Below are 16,794 nucleotides of genomic sequence, written 5' to 3'. Positions count from 1 at the left end.
ATACTTGAGTCTTGTTTTGTGAATGGTGGCACATCACTGGCATTTGTCCAAGTTTTGAATATTCTTTGAGGACCCGATTTCAAGCAGGTGCACTGCGTGCTGTCCTGTGGGTGCTTTCCTGAGCCGACCCCTCTGTTGGCTTCCAGCTGTCTGCTGTGAGAAGCCTCTCGGTGGGGAGCAAACTGTGCTGCTTTTGTCCAGGAGATAGGAACTTGAGCTTTCAACCCTGGCTGCTTGTGCTGGGAACCTGATGCCATTGCTTTCTGAAGCTGTGGCCTTGGGCAGGTCGCAGGACAGGGCTGCCTCGTCCGTGTGATGAGGGTGATGCCAGTCCTGCTTCCTAGGGCGGCCGTGAGGTTGCCTCCTCGCGTGTTGAGCACGTGTGACAGTGCCTGGTGCAGTTAGTGCTCAGTGAATCCTCTCCTCCCTCGCCATTCCTAGCGTTCAGGCCGTGTGTGGTGCAGTGGAGTCCAGGGCCGTGGGCCGTTCTGAATATCTCTGTGCACTTGGGGAGAGGCTCACTGTCCCCAGTGGTGGCCCCTGTGCGGTGCTCTCTGTGGGAAGGACTTGCTAGACTCTCGAGAGGCAGAGAGGCTGATCGGCACCAGGAAATGCACTTGGATGAGCAGCCAGGGTGGGGTCTCCCAGCGCCGGGGACAGACATGGCTTTGGGTTGGCCTGGGCAGGGGTGAGGTGATGGGGACTCACGGGAAGTTCCTGAGCAGGAGGGAGGCGTGCAATGGCAGTGACCAAGTGGACAGAGCCTCTCCGGCTTTGCTGCCTCTGTAGACCACGAAGCTGCGTGGCTGGCTTCCTGCTGGCTTCCCCAGGAAGCCCGCAGATGGCAAAGGGAAGATGCTGTCGAGGGGCAAACACCTTGCCGCCGCCATCCAGGTTGACACAGCCTTGCAGGGAAGGGCTGGGGCGGGGCCCTGCCGCAGGCGCAGTGGCTCAGAGCCAGCCGCTGCCAAGTGTCCTGGGAACTCACACTCTTCGGTGCTGCCCAGAGGTATCAGTGAAGCATCTGTTGTGTGAATTGGTAAATGAATGAATGAATGGATGAGTGGCGCTCAGTTGCTTCCGTTCTTTCCATTTCTCGAGACGTTTCGCACATTTGCCTCTCGAAGGGAAGAAAAGGCAGAGCTGGCCTCGGCTCTGGAGAGCTGAGCATCATAGGAGGTTGCGGCGACAGCTCCCGGGATGTCTGTGGGTGGGCCCCTTGCCTCTGCCCGGCCTCCTCCCAAACCAGGTGGACAGCTCGGTCTCTGTCGGGGGCTGGGGACACGTCCACAGGCAGTGTCCAGCCCCGTCCCGTTGTTCAGTCTCCCTGCGCCTCAGTTTCCCTCTTTGTAAAATGAGATTACACCAGGGAGCAATGAGCATTGGTTGTCTGGGCTCCCAGCGCCATCCCTGCTCAGGCCCGGCCCTGGCCAGCCATGCTGCTACCATCAGAAGGCCCGAGTTCGAGTCCTGCTCTGTGTTTAGTCGCCATGGCCGCCAGCGTGGGTCGCTCCGCCCCCTTGACCCAGCCTTTCCGTCTGTACAATGCCCTGCAGGATGTCCCTACCCTGCGAGGGCAGGCGATGGCTGAGATCTTCCAGGTCGGGCTCTCTGTGTGCGGCACGGCAGAGCAGGCTCATAAACGTTAGCTTTTGCTGTTGTTGGGTTTTGGCTGTGCAAAGACCAAGGGGAGCCAAACGTACGCCGTGCAACCGAGAGAGGCTGAAGGCCACCAACCGTAGTAACGAGAAGCGGTGGGCCAGGTCTCCCTCTGCGCGCCCGATGCGAGGGGCTGATTGGGTTCCTGGCGACAGCTACTGCCCTCCCGCTCTGTATGGTGGGCCTCCGAGCACAGAGACGCTCAGAGACCCAGGGCGCACTGCACAGCTGGTCCGTGCAGCCGCAGGCTGAGACCTGGACTGCTCGGGCAAAGACCAGCCCAGCGCTGATTGGCCTCAGCCTTCTCAGGGCGGTGGGTTTGAGCCTGGTGCTGGAGAAGTGTGGGGGAGGGGGAGGGGGTCTGGGAAGGGGACCCCTTGCACTTGCAGGAGCCTGTCCTGCTCTTTTGACCTCGGGAGCGCTTGGCCCGGCCCAGCCGCCTTCAGCAGGGGGAATCCCTGTTGCTCAACTTCTTTTTTTCCAAAACGCATCCCCGTTCCCATCTCCATGGCCACCGTGGCCAGCAGGGGCGCCGCGGGGCGGGTGGAACACTTGAAGTTTTCCAGGCAAGGGGAATCCCAGCTGCTGCTCACATTAAGGGAAGGTGACAGCCTCCTGGGCTAATCTTAGGCCCGCGTTGGGTCATCGGCACCGCCCGCTCCAGCGGGCTTTTTATAGCCGTGGACGAAAACGGACTTGGCAGCTCGTGCTGCAGCGAGATGACAAATTGGAGACCGGTGGAAAAGCAGCAGGAGAGGCCAGCGCGGGGCTCCCGCGAGCAGCGGGCCTCGTGTTTTGGAAAGTGCTGTCTTATTTATAGCAGCAGTAATAATAACGGCTATTCTATTATTTTTACTTCTATTTTAAGTCTTTTCACGACTCGCAGAGCCTGTGTGATCTGGCCTCGGCCGCTCGCTCGGCTCCCAGCCTCCACCCCTCCCCTTGCTCCCCGGCCTAGCATCTGTCCTCAGACACCCGGGCCTCCGTTCCTCTCCGAGCGCTCTCGTTTTCTGAGCATTTTACTAAAATACAGCGTACGTACCGCGCAGTGCACGTATGCGTGCCTGTCCGTGGGCCTGGCTTCGCTTCACAAGACTGCGGCCCCTTAGTCTTTTTTTTTTTCTAAAGATTTATTTCTTTATTTGAAAGGCAGAGTTAGAGAGAGAGGGACATCTTCCACCCCCTGGTTCGCTCCCCAAATGACTGCAACAGCCAGGGCTGGGCCAGGCTGAAGCCAAGATCCTAGAACTCCATGCAGGTCCCCTACGTGGGTGCAGGGGCCCAAGCCTTTGGCCCTTTCCCAGCCAGATTAGCAGGGAGCTGGACCGGAAGCGGAGCAGCTGGGACTTGGAACAGGAGTTCATGTGGGACGCTGGTGTCACAGGCAGTGGCTTAACCCTCTGTACCACAGCACTGCCCCCACCCCCCCATTCTTTCTAAGATTTACTTAGTTATTTGAAGGGGCGACAGAGGGAGGAGGAGAGATCTCCCGTCTGCTGGTTCACTCCCCCAGATGGCTGCAATAGCCAGAGCTGGGCCAGGCCAAAACTGGGAGCCAGGAACCCCATCTGGATCTCCCCCAATGGGTGGCAGGGGCCCAAGCACTTGGGACATCTTGCACAGCTTTCCCAGCCAGATTAGCAGGGAGCTGGGTTAGAGCAAAGTAGCCAGGGCTCGGACAGGCGCTCTGACGTGGCTGTGGGTGTCCCAGCCAGCAGCTTAACCTGCTGCACCACAACGCCAGCCCTGCTGTTTGACGTCTCAGCTCAGAAGTCACCTCCTCCAGGGGGCCCTCCTTGATCAGCCGTCCTGTCAGCTCTGTCCCCTTGCCCTGCTCAGTTGTCTTGGTAACACTCAGCACCGCTGCACTTGTCCTGCTTCTCCGACCTCCCGTGCGGGACTCTTAGTTCCCTGACAGCAGGGACTTGGTTTTACTGCTGGATTCTCAGCCCTAGACCAGTCCTTGGTACCTAGTGGGAGCTCGTTTGTATCTTTGGAGGAACCTACCCTCTTTTTTTTTTCTTTAAACAAAGACTTATTTATTTATTTTGAAAGAATCACAGAGATCTCCCATCTGCCGGTTCACTCCCCAGATGGCCACAGCGGCCAGTGCAGGCCAGATCGAAGCCAGGACCCAGGAGCTTCTTCCAGGTCTCCTACATGGGTGGCAGGGGCCCAAAGACCAGAGCCATTGTTCACTGCTTTTCCCAGGCCACCAGCAGGGAGCTGGAGCGGAAGGGGAGCAGCTGGGACACGAACTGGTGCCCGTGTGGGATGCTGGTGTCACGAGCAGTGGACTACCCCCTGTGCCACCACGCTGGCCCCTGAACATAACCTCCTTAGTTGTCCCTGTGGCCCTGAGAGGCGGGCAGCAGTCTACCTATTTTACAGTTGTGAAAACCGAGGCTCACGGGTTAAACCAGGAGCCCCGAGTCGCCCCGCTGTCGGTGACAGCAGGACCCCAGCATCTATCATTTCTCATCACCTCCAGAATAGTTTCTATGGCCACGTCACAGAGCAGGCAAACAGAACAATTAGGATCTTTCTTGTTTGTCTTCCTCAGGCATTGCTGAAAAGCCATTTCTGTGTTCTCTGAAATTTAAAAAATGTGTAACCTTGCAGGCAGAGTTCACGCGGGGAGGCCAGGCTGTTCCTGACTTCAGCTGGAGCCCTGGCCCCCGGCCACCAGGCCTCAGGCGGAGTTGGGGGTCCCAGCAAAACATTGCAAAACAGGAAAAAATCTAAGGACACAAAAATAAAAGTGATGTGGCAGCGGAAACCGGGTTGCCATGGCACCGGGCGACTCGCCGCGCCTGGGCGGGACCCAGTGTTTTGGAAGGTTCCCCCACATGACACAGGGTTTTGGAATTTTTCAGCGGGTAAATCCTTCTTAATGCGGGCCCCTGGCCCTGGCCAAGTCGCTCCCTGGCTCTGTGTGTCCTGTGGGGGCGTAGGCTGGAGCCTGGCCTGCCCGGGGTTACTCAGCTTTGAAACCGAAATTGTTTGAAGAGGACTGGTGTTTTGTTTTGTTGGCTGATTGTCTTGGCGCGGCCGCCGGCAGAGCCTCCTGTCACCTGTCGCGAGGGTGGATTGATTTTTCAGAAGGAGGCGTGGGTGGAGGAGTTCCCTGATTTCCACTGAGTCACCGTGTCCTGGCTGGCATGAGTCACCTCATTACTTGGAGGTTCCCAAAGGTGGTATTTTGAGCTTTGTTTAATAAATATAAATGCATATGCTTTGAATGTTTTTTTTTTTTTTTTTCTGCTAAGTTAAGGATTTTTCCATGCATTTCGTATCTTGGAAACGTTGGAACCTTCTCGGTGCACATGCTGCCTGCTTGCACCTGTTTCTCTCCCCGGCCTGGCTCGGGCCCGAGTGGCAGCCCCTAAACACAATGGCCGTGGTCTGGGAGCCTCCAGACCGGGCTTCCCCTGGGAGATGTCCGACTCCAGGCGGGGCAGGGCCATGACTAAGGCCCTGCCGGCCTTTGGCCTGGGTGACTCACGTCCAGTGTCCTCGGCCCCCCGGGCTGCAGCCCACCCTTTACGCACAGGCTGGCCGGGCACGCAGCTCGCCCCGGGGGAACCGAGGCTGGGCTGCGGCGGGGGCGGGGGCGGGGGTGCTATGACACGGTCTTGTTTGCAGAGAGCTGTGTGTCCAGCAACCCTGGCTCTCTGCTCGCCTGAGTGAAGAGGCTTTTGAGCGACAGGCTCCTGCAGTCGGTCATGTGTGGGTGCCTGCGAGCGAGACCACCGACGAGCGGGCTTTTGGAGAACCTGGGTGTGCGCATGCCCACTGCCAGAAATCGTGCTGGGTGCCAGCGAGCGGCCTGTCTGTGGTTTTCAGAGACCGGGCTTTGGGTCCCCCTGGCTTGGCCTGCAGCCTGAGCAGCCTCACCTGGACTGCTGGCCATCAGAGAGCTCACGGCACCCAGGCGTCTCCTTCCGGTGAGCCCAGTTCGTCTGGGAGAATGGCCCTGTCTGGGGCAGGTGACAGCCCACAGGTGTCGGCTCGCGGGGTGGGGGGAGCCTGGTGCGCTGTCTCCTCTCCCCCACCCCCATTTTACAGACGGGGAAGCTGAGTCACACCGTGTGGTCGATGCACTTCCTTGAGGTGACAGAGCTTGTCAGTCCAGGGCTGGGCCCCAAACCCCAGCTTCCTGGTTTCCAGGGCCACCGTGTGGCGATGACGCCGGGCACTGAGGAGGGCCGCTGGGGCTGGGGACCAGAAGCTCTGCCGATGGCTTCCAGCAAGAGTGGGCCTTGATCAGGCATGCCCTGCTGCCCTGGCACCTTGTCCCCGGGTCCCCCCTGAGCACCTGCCATGTGCAGACACAGGGGACCTGTGCCTTTGGGGGTGAGCAGTCAAGCTTTGCGATGGGGAAAAAGCTATGGAGACAGTGACGCCAGGGTGGGCGAGGCGAGCCAAGGGTTTGCAGCCCTGGGGGTGGGGAGTGCAGGGCCCCTGGTTAAGTGTGCGTCCCACAGTGAGTTTCATTGGTGTGACTAAGCCCCGTGCGATGGCAGGAGTCTGACACAGACCCGTAGTATACAAGTCCTCGCTGTTTTCTGAAATCCAGATTTAACCGGATGCCCTGTGTTTTTATTGGTTAAATCCAACACTCCCTGGAGGGAGGTCAGGGAGGACTTCCCTGAGGAGGTGGCTTTGAGCAAAGCTCCCGCCAGGCAGGAAGGAGCGACCCTGGGCCGTGGGAAGGGCATCGCAGGCTGGAGGATCCACCCAGTGACAAGGCCCTGGTGTGGAGCTGAGCGTAGGGCATTTGGGGAAGTGAGAGCAGACGGGACACCTGCCAGGGGGCCGGGCGAGGAGCTCGGGTTCGTTCTCGAAGGGGCGGGGGCGCTCTCTGGTGTGAAGGATGGGTTGGGGCGGTGTGGGGTAGGGGCCCACACGTGGAGTGGACAGGCGAGTGAGCCGTGCCCCGGTTGTCTGGGGGCGTCCTGTGGGGCCACATTTTTGTATAGATTTTAGGGGGTCATCTCTGATTTCAAGCCCAGCGGGCAGCAGGGGGTGGGGGAAAGCCCCCCCACCAGATCGCAGTGAGTGTGAACGCTTGGCGTCATTTTCCGACGCTGGAACCCTAAGCTGAGGGGGCGACTCGATCCCCAAGTCTGTTGGGCTCATTAAGCCTGGCTCCCCCGAGGACACATTCTTCTGGAAGAGCAGGCCGAAATCCTTTAGCCATCTGCGTTTAGCCAAGCTTCCAAGTCCCAGCCAGGCCTGGCCAGCGTCACGCCTGCTCTCCTAACGCGAGCTCCCATTCTCTCCCTGTGCCTGGAGCCCGGTGGGTGCTCAGCCCCCGGTGCTGGTGGCGGGGACTGGCCTTTCTCCCTGCACCATACGGCTGACCGCCCGGACTCCGGCCCCACCCGAGCCAGGACCCTGCCTCCCGCACGCGTGGTTAACGAGTGCTCCCCAGGAGCGGCCGCTGGAGTGCAGAGGCCTCGGGTCTGGAGGACCCCGCAGCACTGCCGGGCAGGGGTGGGTGATGGTGGTGAAGCTGTGCTGGCTCAGCCACGCCCCCGTGCCATTTTTCTTCCCTACAGTCGCTGAGTCCCCTCTAGAGCCAGGCTCTTTGCCCAAGGCAGCTGCTCCCTCCCCTCCAGGCTGACTTAGGCTGCAGGAGGTCCCCCGCCCCCCAGCCACACCCTTCCCTGCAATGGAGCCCCCGACCTGGCAGCTCAGTTCTGTTCCCTGGGGGCCCTGGGAGTGCCCAGGGGGCTGAGTTCCTTGGGCTGTGTCTGGTTCCCATCAGGAGCTTCCTCCAGGAGGGGCCCCGTGGTGCCTGCTGGTGGGAGCCCTTTGCTGGAGGGACCGGTGGGTGTCCCAAGTCTCCCCAGCTCTGGCTGTAGGCAACACAGCAGGGGGTCCCGAGGCCGGTGTGTTCACCTTCAGCCTGTATTTAGGAGCCACTTTCTAGGTGCTGTGCTGCTGGGATGGAGAAGAGACAGGTGTGGCCCTGCTCCGAGTGGGGGAGGCGGGGACCGAGAGCCAGTCGTCAACTAAAATGACATTTGGGGTGGATGGCGGAGTAGGAAGTGGAGGGAGAAGGCTCAGGGGGCTTCGCTGAGCTCAGCTTGTGGGGTGGGCAGGGTCTGCAGAAAGCTCTCAGGAGGCAGGGCCAGCAGGTGCCAAGGCCTGGAGGCTGTAGCAGGGACAGAGAGGCCACCGCGGCCTCAGCCAGGCCAGGGACAGGGAGCTGCAAGACAGCAGGGTCCCCAGCCCTGCAGAGAGGAGGAGCCTCAAGTTCATGTCTCCTGGGTCCCCAGGGGACACATCAGGCCCTGCCTCCCTGCATGGGGCCCTGGAGGGCGGAGGTGTGAGTGTGGCTCATCCCGCAGCCGCCTGCTTTGCCCGGCTCCTCACCCCACCCCACCCCACCCTGCCCCGGCCGCCTCTGCTGCGGGTACGGCTCTGGAGGGCTCCAGGGAGGCTGGCGAGTGAGCAGGTAGTTATACGGCACTTTTCCTTGAGAAAAAGACTTTATTTGTGCTTTTTATGTGTTTATTTTATTTTTTCATCTGAAAGAGACAGAGAGATGGAGGGAGACCTTCCATCCTTTGATTCATTCCTCAGATACAACAGCCAGAGTTGAGCCAGGCTGACACCAGGGTGCGCATTAGCAGGACGCTGGATTGGAAACAGAGGAGCCTGGACTCCCAGCAGGTGCTCAGATCTGGGCTGCCGGTGTCCCCAGAGGTTTTAGTCAGCATGCCAAATGGCCGCTCCAAGATTTTATTTTATTTTATTTTTTAAAAGCAGACAAATGAGAGTCCCTCCTAGTGCCACCTGTTTCTTGAGTCAGTGATGGGAGCCCTGAAGGCGTCGCCGCTCCTGACCCCGGAAGTAAAACCGCACAAATGGCTCGGAGCACAGAGTCTCGAAGCAGAGGCAGACGCATCACAGATGGTCCCTTGGAACGTGTGGGGGATGGGTGCTAGGGCCCCACCCCCCACCTGCACCATGAATACAAAATCCGTGGAAGCTCTGGTCCCTTCTGTGAAGGAGGGCGGGGCTGGCATACGGCCTGCACCTGCACACACCCTCTTCTGTGCACTTCAAACCAGCGGATCACCTGCCGCCCTAACACCTGTAAATGTTACCGCAGTGGTGGTTACACTGTTGTTGAGGGAAAGTAGCAAGAAAAACAGTTTGTAGTATTTGGCACAGACCCATTTTTTTAACTAAATTTTTAAAAACATTTCATTGAAATACAGAATACAAACCAAGAAGTGCTCACAAGCATACAGATAAATCTTTTGGTCCTCTGATCCCACGCATAAGCAACACCCAAATTAAGAACATCACATTGCTAATACCCCGAGTCGTCCTGTCCCCTCCCCGTTCTCTTTTTTAACGTGGGAAAGGAGAGTGTGTCGTCTCTTACATGGCATGGTTCAGTGATGCGGCGTTTACGACAACATACGTAATTGTGCTGCTCTCTGTGTTACACTGCGTGTTAGCCATCAGAGAAAATGTGACCTTTATCTTTTTGGGTCTGGTTTATTTCACTTCACATAGTGATCTCTGCTTGCATCCATTTTTGTTGCACATGTCAGGATTTCTTCCTTTTCGTGGCTGAGTAATATTCCATCATTTTTGCTGTGAGTTGGTTAGTCTGTGGCTGCAGACCCCGGGGCTAGGACCAGGGCTGGTGGCTGTCCTGGTCTGCACACTTCCAGCATGGAGGAAAACGCACATCCGCCTGTCGCTGGGGGCAGCTCCTGCTCTGTACCAGGGACGCCTGGTGCTGTGTAACTAACTCGAGGTGGCTCACGATGAAGTCCACCAGCCGCCTGCCCATTTGGTTTATCTGCATGGGGAGTGCCACGCGATGAGCTGAACAAAAAGCTTTGCCGCTCGCCAGGGTGCTTGGGGCAGGGCGCCCGGCCCTTCTGGATCCCTAGAGGCGACCACTGAGGCCGGTGGACATCCGGCTCCCCGGTGCTCAAGTCCCTTCTGCAGCAGCCTTGACAGTGGTGACGCTGGCCGTGGTGGGGCCTGTGGCCGAGCGTGCCGCACGACAGCCTCTTCAATCTCATAGCTCTCTGACCTCAGTGATACCAACGTGGCTGTTGTGCCTGTGAGGGAAACTGAGGCACAGAGTGGTCTAGCTACTCAGAGGCCACACAGCTGACCAACGGTGACAGCTGGACCTGAACCTGGACAGAAGATTCTAGAAGCCCTATGGGAGCGTGGTTCAGAGGATGGCATTCCCATGTTTCCTGGGTGCGCCCTGCAGGTGTGGGGTGGGAGGAGGAGGCGGAGCCCAGGACAAAGGCCTGGAGCTGCTTCTCACAGTGCTCCTGGGCGCCAGCCCCGAGCGCATCGTCCACGTGCTGGGTAAAATCCCGGAGGACCAGGGCCGCCTGCTCTCCCTCCCCTCGCTGGCCTGTTCCCTGCTGAGCGCACACCCGGGCCGCGTGCGCCAAGCTGCCCTTTGCCCTCCGACATCTCAGCATGTGCCTGGCTCTGGCTTGGTTTAGGCTTTGATGTCTCATTCCCATGAGGTCTCTCTTTCAAACTGTGGTGAAAAGAGCCGTTTCTGAAAGAAAACACACAGACACAGACACAGACAGACACACACAGAGACACACACACAGAGACACACACGCACACACACACAGACACAGAGACATATACACGCATGCACACACAGACACACACACATGCATACACACACGTACACACACAGAGACACACATACACACGCACGCACACACACACACGCACACACAGACACATGCATACACAGACACACGCACACAGAGATACACACAGACACACACACACGCAGTGTCCCCATGTCACTTAACAGTCATTGTCCCCTGCTCAGTCCTGCCCCACCCAGCCCAGACCTGCAGGCAGAAGTAGTCATGATTGCTGTCAGAGCTTTATTTTCTGGTTTTAAAGATCAGCATATTGTGGCACACACGCGTGAAAGTGATGAAAAGCTGGTGAGTGGGTGATCTGTCGCTGCTAGATCACGCCATACCCGCGACCCTGCCGGGCTGTCACACACTGCCGCCTCCACATGTCTCAGGTCTCAGGTAACCCTCCGAGCCACCCTAGGAGTTAGGGGAACTGTGGTTACTTCCATGTTTGTGGTTAGAGGCACAGAGAGGGACTGTACCTGATCCAAGGTCACACAGCAGACTAGGGCAACTGGGTTTAAAGCCGGGTGTGTTTGCTCCAAGGTTTGGGGTGCACAGCAGTGACATGCCAGCTGCTGCGGGGACAGCGAGGGGAAGGCGGCTGTGCTGCAGGACACGGAGGGGGAGGAGGCAGCCCTGGAGTGGCCGGATCCTCCTGCCCACTGCAGCCTCCCCTCCCTGGCCCAGACCTGCGGGGCCCCTGCTGCCCTACTGTGCGTGTCCCAAGCCAGTGCTGCCCCGAGGGTCGTTTTCTTGGGCTGGAGCTCTGGGGAGGGCAGTGTCCATGGCGTAAGGACCGCGGGCTGTGGAGCCAGGCCTCCAGGGCTCAGCTCGGACTCCCCCATCCCCGCTGTGTGCGTGGCCTGTGCTTGTGTCTCTGGCCTCACCCTGGGATGAGGGCAAGGGCAGACCTCGAACCTAGGCTCGTGTGAGGCCGAGAGCGGTCCCCACTTTCGAGGGGCTGACACGAGTGGCGGTGGCGAGTGCTCGGAAGTGCTGGGGTGAGACCAGCACCCCAAGGGTGGGAAGGAGAGCGGGAGCCAGGCGTGCCAGCCTCAGGGCCGCGGCGGAGCTTCAGCGCTGCGCTGGGTGCCCAGGGGGCAGGGAAGGGTGTGAGCAGCCCTGCAGGACTTTGTCCCACCCACTGGGACCTGGCTCCGCCCAGCAGGAGCTGGCAGTCAGACTGCTGCTTAGCAACCTTGGCGGCACCTGCGCCATTGGCAGTGACTCAGTAACTGCACCGCGTGTCTGTGCACCCTTGTCCTTCCTTCTCCAGGCCTCAGTTTCCCCGTCTGACAGTGCTGGGCCGGCTGATTTCTCGGGGTGCCCCCAAGTGCTGGTGTACGGGAATTCCCAAGCTGTGGCTGGTGGAGTCTTGTTTAGTCCGTTCGCCCACCAGAGATGGGGAGTCTCCCTCCTGTCTCTGTTGGCTCCTTGGACCTGGTGAAGAGTCTGCCAGAGACTCCCGTCCCAGGGGATCCTTGTCATCACGGTGCCGCTTGGCGCACCCCGTGCCTTGCCTGGGTCAGGGCTGGGAGCTGGGGGGGACCTGGGGGGGCAGCCTGCTGCTTCCTGCTCACTCACCCCGAGCTCGCCCCTCGCGCTCAGGAGCGTCTGGAATCGGCCCGTCTTTTCTCAGAGCAGGGGCTCTGGCCTGGGCCCAGAGAACAGTGATGCCGGTGCCGTGGGTGGCAGACTTGAGGCCAGCCAGCGACAAGCTGAGGAAGGCCGCCGGGAGCCAGCGGTCACCTCGGCTTCGCTTCCCTCCGTGACTTCCTCACCTGCTCTTCTGGTGTGGAGCCCACATTGCGGGGAGAGAATAGAAATGCACTTTGTGCTGGGGCCCCAGCCTGGGGACGCAGGTCGAGATCTGTGCAGAGCTCTGCACCCCGAAACCACCCAGGGCAGCGCGACCAAGGTTCCCGTGCCCTGACGTCCGATCTCTTCATCCTTTCTTGTGCCCTCTGCGCCTGTGACAGCCGCTGCCGCCGGATGTGCAGACCTGATTGTGTGCTCGGCCCCTGCCACGCGCTGGGCGGCAGTGATGGACGCACGCTGGTCCCTCCCACAGGGACCACACTGCAGGGAGAGGCGGGGCATCCACCATTCCTCCCTCGACCCCGCTTAGTCATTTCAGGATTCCCACCTGCCAGAACCGCAGGGCGGAGACTGCCAGCCCTGATGGCTGCAGAGAGCTCCGGCTCTGGCCATCCAGACAGCATTAGCCCTGGTGGCAATGGCAGACTTGGCTGGTGACTGAGCTAGGAGACGGGTTCTGTACTGGTCATCCTCCCAGTGCTTGGAGCCCAGAGTTCTTGGAGTGAGGCTTAAGAGCCAAGGCTTTCTGGGCTCAGATCTGAGCCATCACAATGAATGCAAGTGGCTACACTTCCGAGGCGGGGAGGGGTCCTTGGGCGCGCCGGGGAGTGACTGCGCATGCGGGCGGGCTGAAGCTCTAAGTCCTGTAGACAGGAAACCCACTTGACTTTGACTCAGCGTTTTCCAAATGCTTATTAGCTTGAAGAATTTTCCCCTTCTCAAAAAGCCATTTAATATCCCTCAGACTCAGTGTTCCACCGAACACCCTGGAAGTCCTTGTGGAAATGATTTGTTTCAGCTGGGAGCGCCCCGGCGGCCAGTGTAGGTGGTCAGCAGGGGAAATGTATTTTGTGCAGATGCAGAGTTTGGTTTGGCCCACGCTGTTGGCCCCGGTGGGGGAGCAGCGCTCTGCTCCCGGGCGGGAGAGCTCACGGTGCTGCTGTCGTGATGCCGGGAAGGTGTCGCCGCTCTCCGTGGTGACTCAGGGCCCGGGACACTGTCTAAGTGGCCGGGTCCCCTGTGGACTTGGGGCAGATGGACTGTCCCGGCGACCTGCCTTCTCACACAATGGAGAAGGCACAGCTGGGCCACTCGGGACCGGAAATGGGGTCCCTGTGGCAGTCCTGGAGCGACCAGGGCCTTCTGTAAATAGCTTTGGAGGATTCCAGGCAGTATTTTTGATCTCATTTTTCTATGGCTGCCCGGTTTTCTGCTGTCAACATTCCTTGCTTCTGGAGAAGGGACTATGCACTGCTCGTGCGCACACCTGGCTGAAGGTTTACAGCCCATAAACCCAGATGTGCAGAAGTGGGGGAGCCTTTGTCTTTGCTCTCTGGTTTCTAATGGTTCTTTCAAAGCCTGCTGTTCTCTTATTTTTCCAGATGGGCAGCAAGTTTGGGAGATGGAAGCTACGGTGGATAAGGACAAGAGCCAGCCTGTAAGCGCGCGGGCAAGCTGACCCGCAGACAGCTCATGCTCACGAGCCCAGCTGTCTCCCTGCCCTCCCCTCCCCTCCCTTCCCTCCCCCCATCCTTTCTCCCTTCTTCCCCTCCCGCTCCCCTCCCCCTCCCCCCTTCCTGCATCACAGTCCCCTGTGTTTTAGACCTGACCCTGGACCTCCGCCGAGTGAGTTAGAGGTCACTCGAGCGCCAGGCCTTCTGATTGGCGTCTATGACAGCTTAGTGGATGCTGCAATGCAGAGTTCCACTCCCCTCCGTTGCACGTGGCCTGTGTGCCCAGGAGCGTGTCGAGACCCTCCCGTTAGAAGGGCGGTCTGCACGTGCCCAGGGCCTGTGTAGGAATCTGGTTGAGTCCGCGACCCCTGCTTCCTTCCAGAACATGCTTTTTGTCGAGATCCCCGAGTATCGGAACAAGCACGTCCGCACGTCTGTAAAGGTGAACTTCTACGTCATCAACGGGAAGAGGAAACGAAGCCAGCCTCAGCACTTTACCTACCACCCAGGTAAGGTCCGCCCAGCCAGCGCGTCCGTGTCCAGTGGGCAGCGCCTGGAACCCCCACGGGCTGCTCCAGCCGGGCCACGGCGGACAGGAGACGCAACCTCTGAGCCCGTTCCCTCGTCTGTCAGACCTTCTCAGAGTTGCAGAAATGAAATGCACATGAGATACTCGCGCAGTGCCTGGGACGGTGATGTGGGTGATGTTAGCGACTATTGTCATTAGTCTGTCATCTGTCTGCCTTCGGGGGAGGGGTCACACACAGACGTGGGCAGCAGCAGGTGGCTACATGGACGACACCTGTCCTGAGACCTGCCCCTGCCAGGACTAGCAGGTGCATTTGCCCTCAAGCCCGCAAAGGCTTTCGGTAGCACCAGGGGTTGGGGGCAACCAGGCCACAGGTCTCGTTCCCACAAAGCCCTGCCCTTGCAAGAAGAGTGATGAGTGTCTCTCGCTGCTTTGTTTAGAACAGTGTGTCCCGGGCACTGTTCTGGGCTGGCTGACCCAGCAGTGAGCAAAACACAGGTGATCCCTGCTCCCGTGGAGCTGGCCTACTCGGGAGTACCAGTGCCACACTGGACTGGGATAAGGGCTAAGAGGAGATGGGCAGGGGTGGCCGGGGAGGTGTGGCTTTCAATCCAAGTTGCTGCTTTGAGCTGGCCCTTGGGGGGCAGGCCAAGAAGCACCTGTTCGTCCCCTTGCCAGGACTGGAGACCTGGGATCCAAGCCAGTCACCCAGGCGGGCTTGGATCCTGACCTCTGACCATGGCACACAGAGCCTCGGGCTGGCTGGGAGCCTTGAACCCAGGGAACGGTCTGGTGGCCTGGCCTTGGTAGGCGTGGCTTCCTGGAGGGCACTGCAGGTTTGTGTTGGAGCTGGGACACAGGAGCAGGTGGTCAGGTCACCCAGGCCTCACAGGGCCCAAAACTTGGAGGAAATGACTGGGGGACTCGAGACAGCAGCTCAGCTGATGTCATGTCCCCTGGGCATGCAGGGCCCTTCAGTTATGTTTCATGGCACTCCGGCTCTGCTGTCATTGTGGCAGTGAGAACCTCCTGGGCCAGCCGTGGCTGTAGTCCGGCTGAGCAGGCCTGAGCGGGTGCACTGTCCCCCAGGGGGGCCAGCGGCCTGGGTGCCGGTGTTTGAATGGCACCCTGGGAACCGGCTCCTGTGGCCGCAGTCGGCGGGGTGCTGTCCTTGCTGCTTCCTGCCCCAGGGCTGGGTTGCAGCCCTGACAGTGACCTTGATCTGTTACCCCAGGGGGTGGAGATCGATCCCCGGTTCTGCAGCTTGGTGCAGAGGGGTGGGGAGGGAACAGCGCCGCAGGTGTCAGAAGAAACGCTGAGGTGGCCACAGCCTCCCTGTGCGCCGCCCCCGGCCATGGGGAAGGGACCTCTCTACCAGGGGACAGGTTAGGAAACTGAGGCCTGAGTCGCTGTGTGATGGTTGCTTTGCCTGGAAAATGACCAACAGCCACTTAGGTTCCAGGTGCTGTTCTGGGCCCAGAGGACCCAACAGTGAACAGAGTAGACAGAGATCCTCCTGGGGAGGGGCTGGTGTGTGTGTGTGTGTGTGTGTGTGTGAGTGTGTGAGTGTGTGTGTTTGTGTGTGTTTTGGGTGGCTAGGGGTTCAGGTCATCGATAAGACCCCCCCAACATGCACTGTGCATCTTGTTATCTGTGGCGATGTGTGGCCGAGCAAGCCTGGGTCCCGTGGGATCTCAGGTCACACACCCGCTGCTGAGCCCTTGCTGGGGACACAGCCTGTCCACGTCCCAGCCAGGACTGAGCCAGACCCCCAGCCACCTGTCCCGTACCGGAAGGGTAGAACTTCTGACCTAAGGTGCCCGCCCAGGGCTCCTAGGGACGCAGCCCAGCTGTGTGGACTCCGGCGTCTGCGGCTCACGGCCATTCCTGCCCCCGTATGCTTTTCTCTCCTCACAGTCCCAGCCATCAAGACAGAGCCCACCGATGAGTACGACCCCACTCTGATCTGCAGCCCCGCCCACGGAGGCCTGGGGAGCCAGCCTTACTACCCGCAGCACCCGATGGTGGCCGAGTCCCCCTCCTGCCTGGTGACCACCATGGCCCCCTGCCAGCAGTTCCGCTCGGGGCTCCCGTCCCCTGACGCCCGCTACCAGCAGCAGAACCCGGCGGCCGTCCTCTACCAGCGGAGCAAGAGCTTGAGCCCCAGCCTGCTGGGCTACCAGCAGCCAGCCCTCATGGCCGCACCCCTGTCCCTCGCGGACACGCACCGCTCGGTGCTGGTGCACGCCGGCTCCCAGGGCCAGGGCTCGGCCCTGTTGCACCCTGCGCCCGCCAACCAGCAGGCCTCGCCGGTGATCCACTACTCGCCCACCAACCAGCCGCTGCGCTGCGGGAGCCACCAAGAGTTCCAGCACATCATGTACTGCGAGAACTTCGCGCCCGGCCCCGCCAGGCCCGGCCCGCCCCCCGCCGGTCAAGGTCAGAGGCTGAGCCCGGCCTCCTACCCCACGGTCATTCAGCAGCAGAATGCCACGAGTCAAAGAGCTGCCAAAAACGGACCGCCGGTCAGCGACCAAAAGGAAGTCCTGCCTGCGGGAGTGACGATCAAGCAGGAACAGAACCTGGACCAGACCTACCTGGATGACGGTAAGAGTCTCCCTCTTCTCCGCGGCCGGGAGGGCCCCACGTGGCCCAGGTGTGT

The 16,794-nt window shown here is 59.9% G+C and overlaps 1 protein-coding gene across 1 annotated transcript in view; it reads left to right on the top strand.

Annotated features, from left to right (window-relative positions):
• Positions 1-16,794, top strand: part of NFATC2 (nuclear factor of activated T cells 2) — a 119,479-nt gene that overhangs the window by 67,151 nt on the left and 35,534 nt on the right. The window contains exons 7-9 of the mRNA XM_062204365.1: positions 13,532-13,587; positions 13,986-14,112; positions 16,050-16,739. Of these exons, the coding sequence (XP_062060349.1) occupies positions 13,532-13,587; positions 13,986-14,112; positions 16,050-16,739 (873 nt within the window). The remainder of the gene's footprint in view (positions 1-13,531; positions 13,588-13,985; positions 14,113-16,049; positions 16,740-16,794) is intronic.

Source organism: Lepus europaeus, chromosome 10, assembly GCF_033115175.1.
Source record: "Lepus europaeus isolate LE1 chromosome 10, mLepTim1.pri, whole genome shotgun sequence".
NCBI lineage: Eukaryota > Metazoa > Chordata > Mammalia > Lagomorpha > Leporidae > Lepus > Lepus europaeus.
The sequence above is the reverse complement of the archived record's forward strand: the minus strand, read 5'-3'. Positions and strand labels throughout refer to the sequence as shown.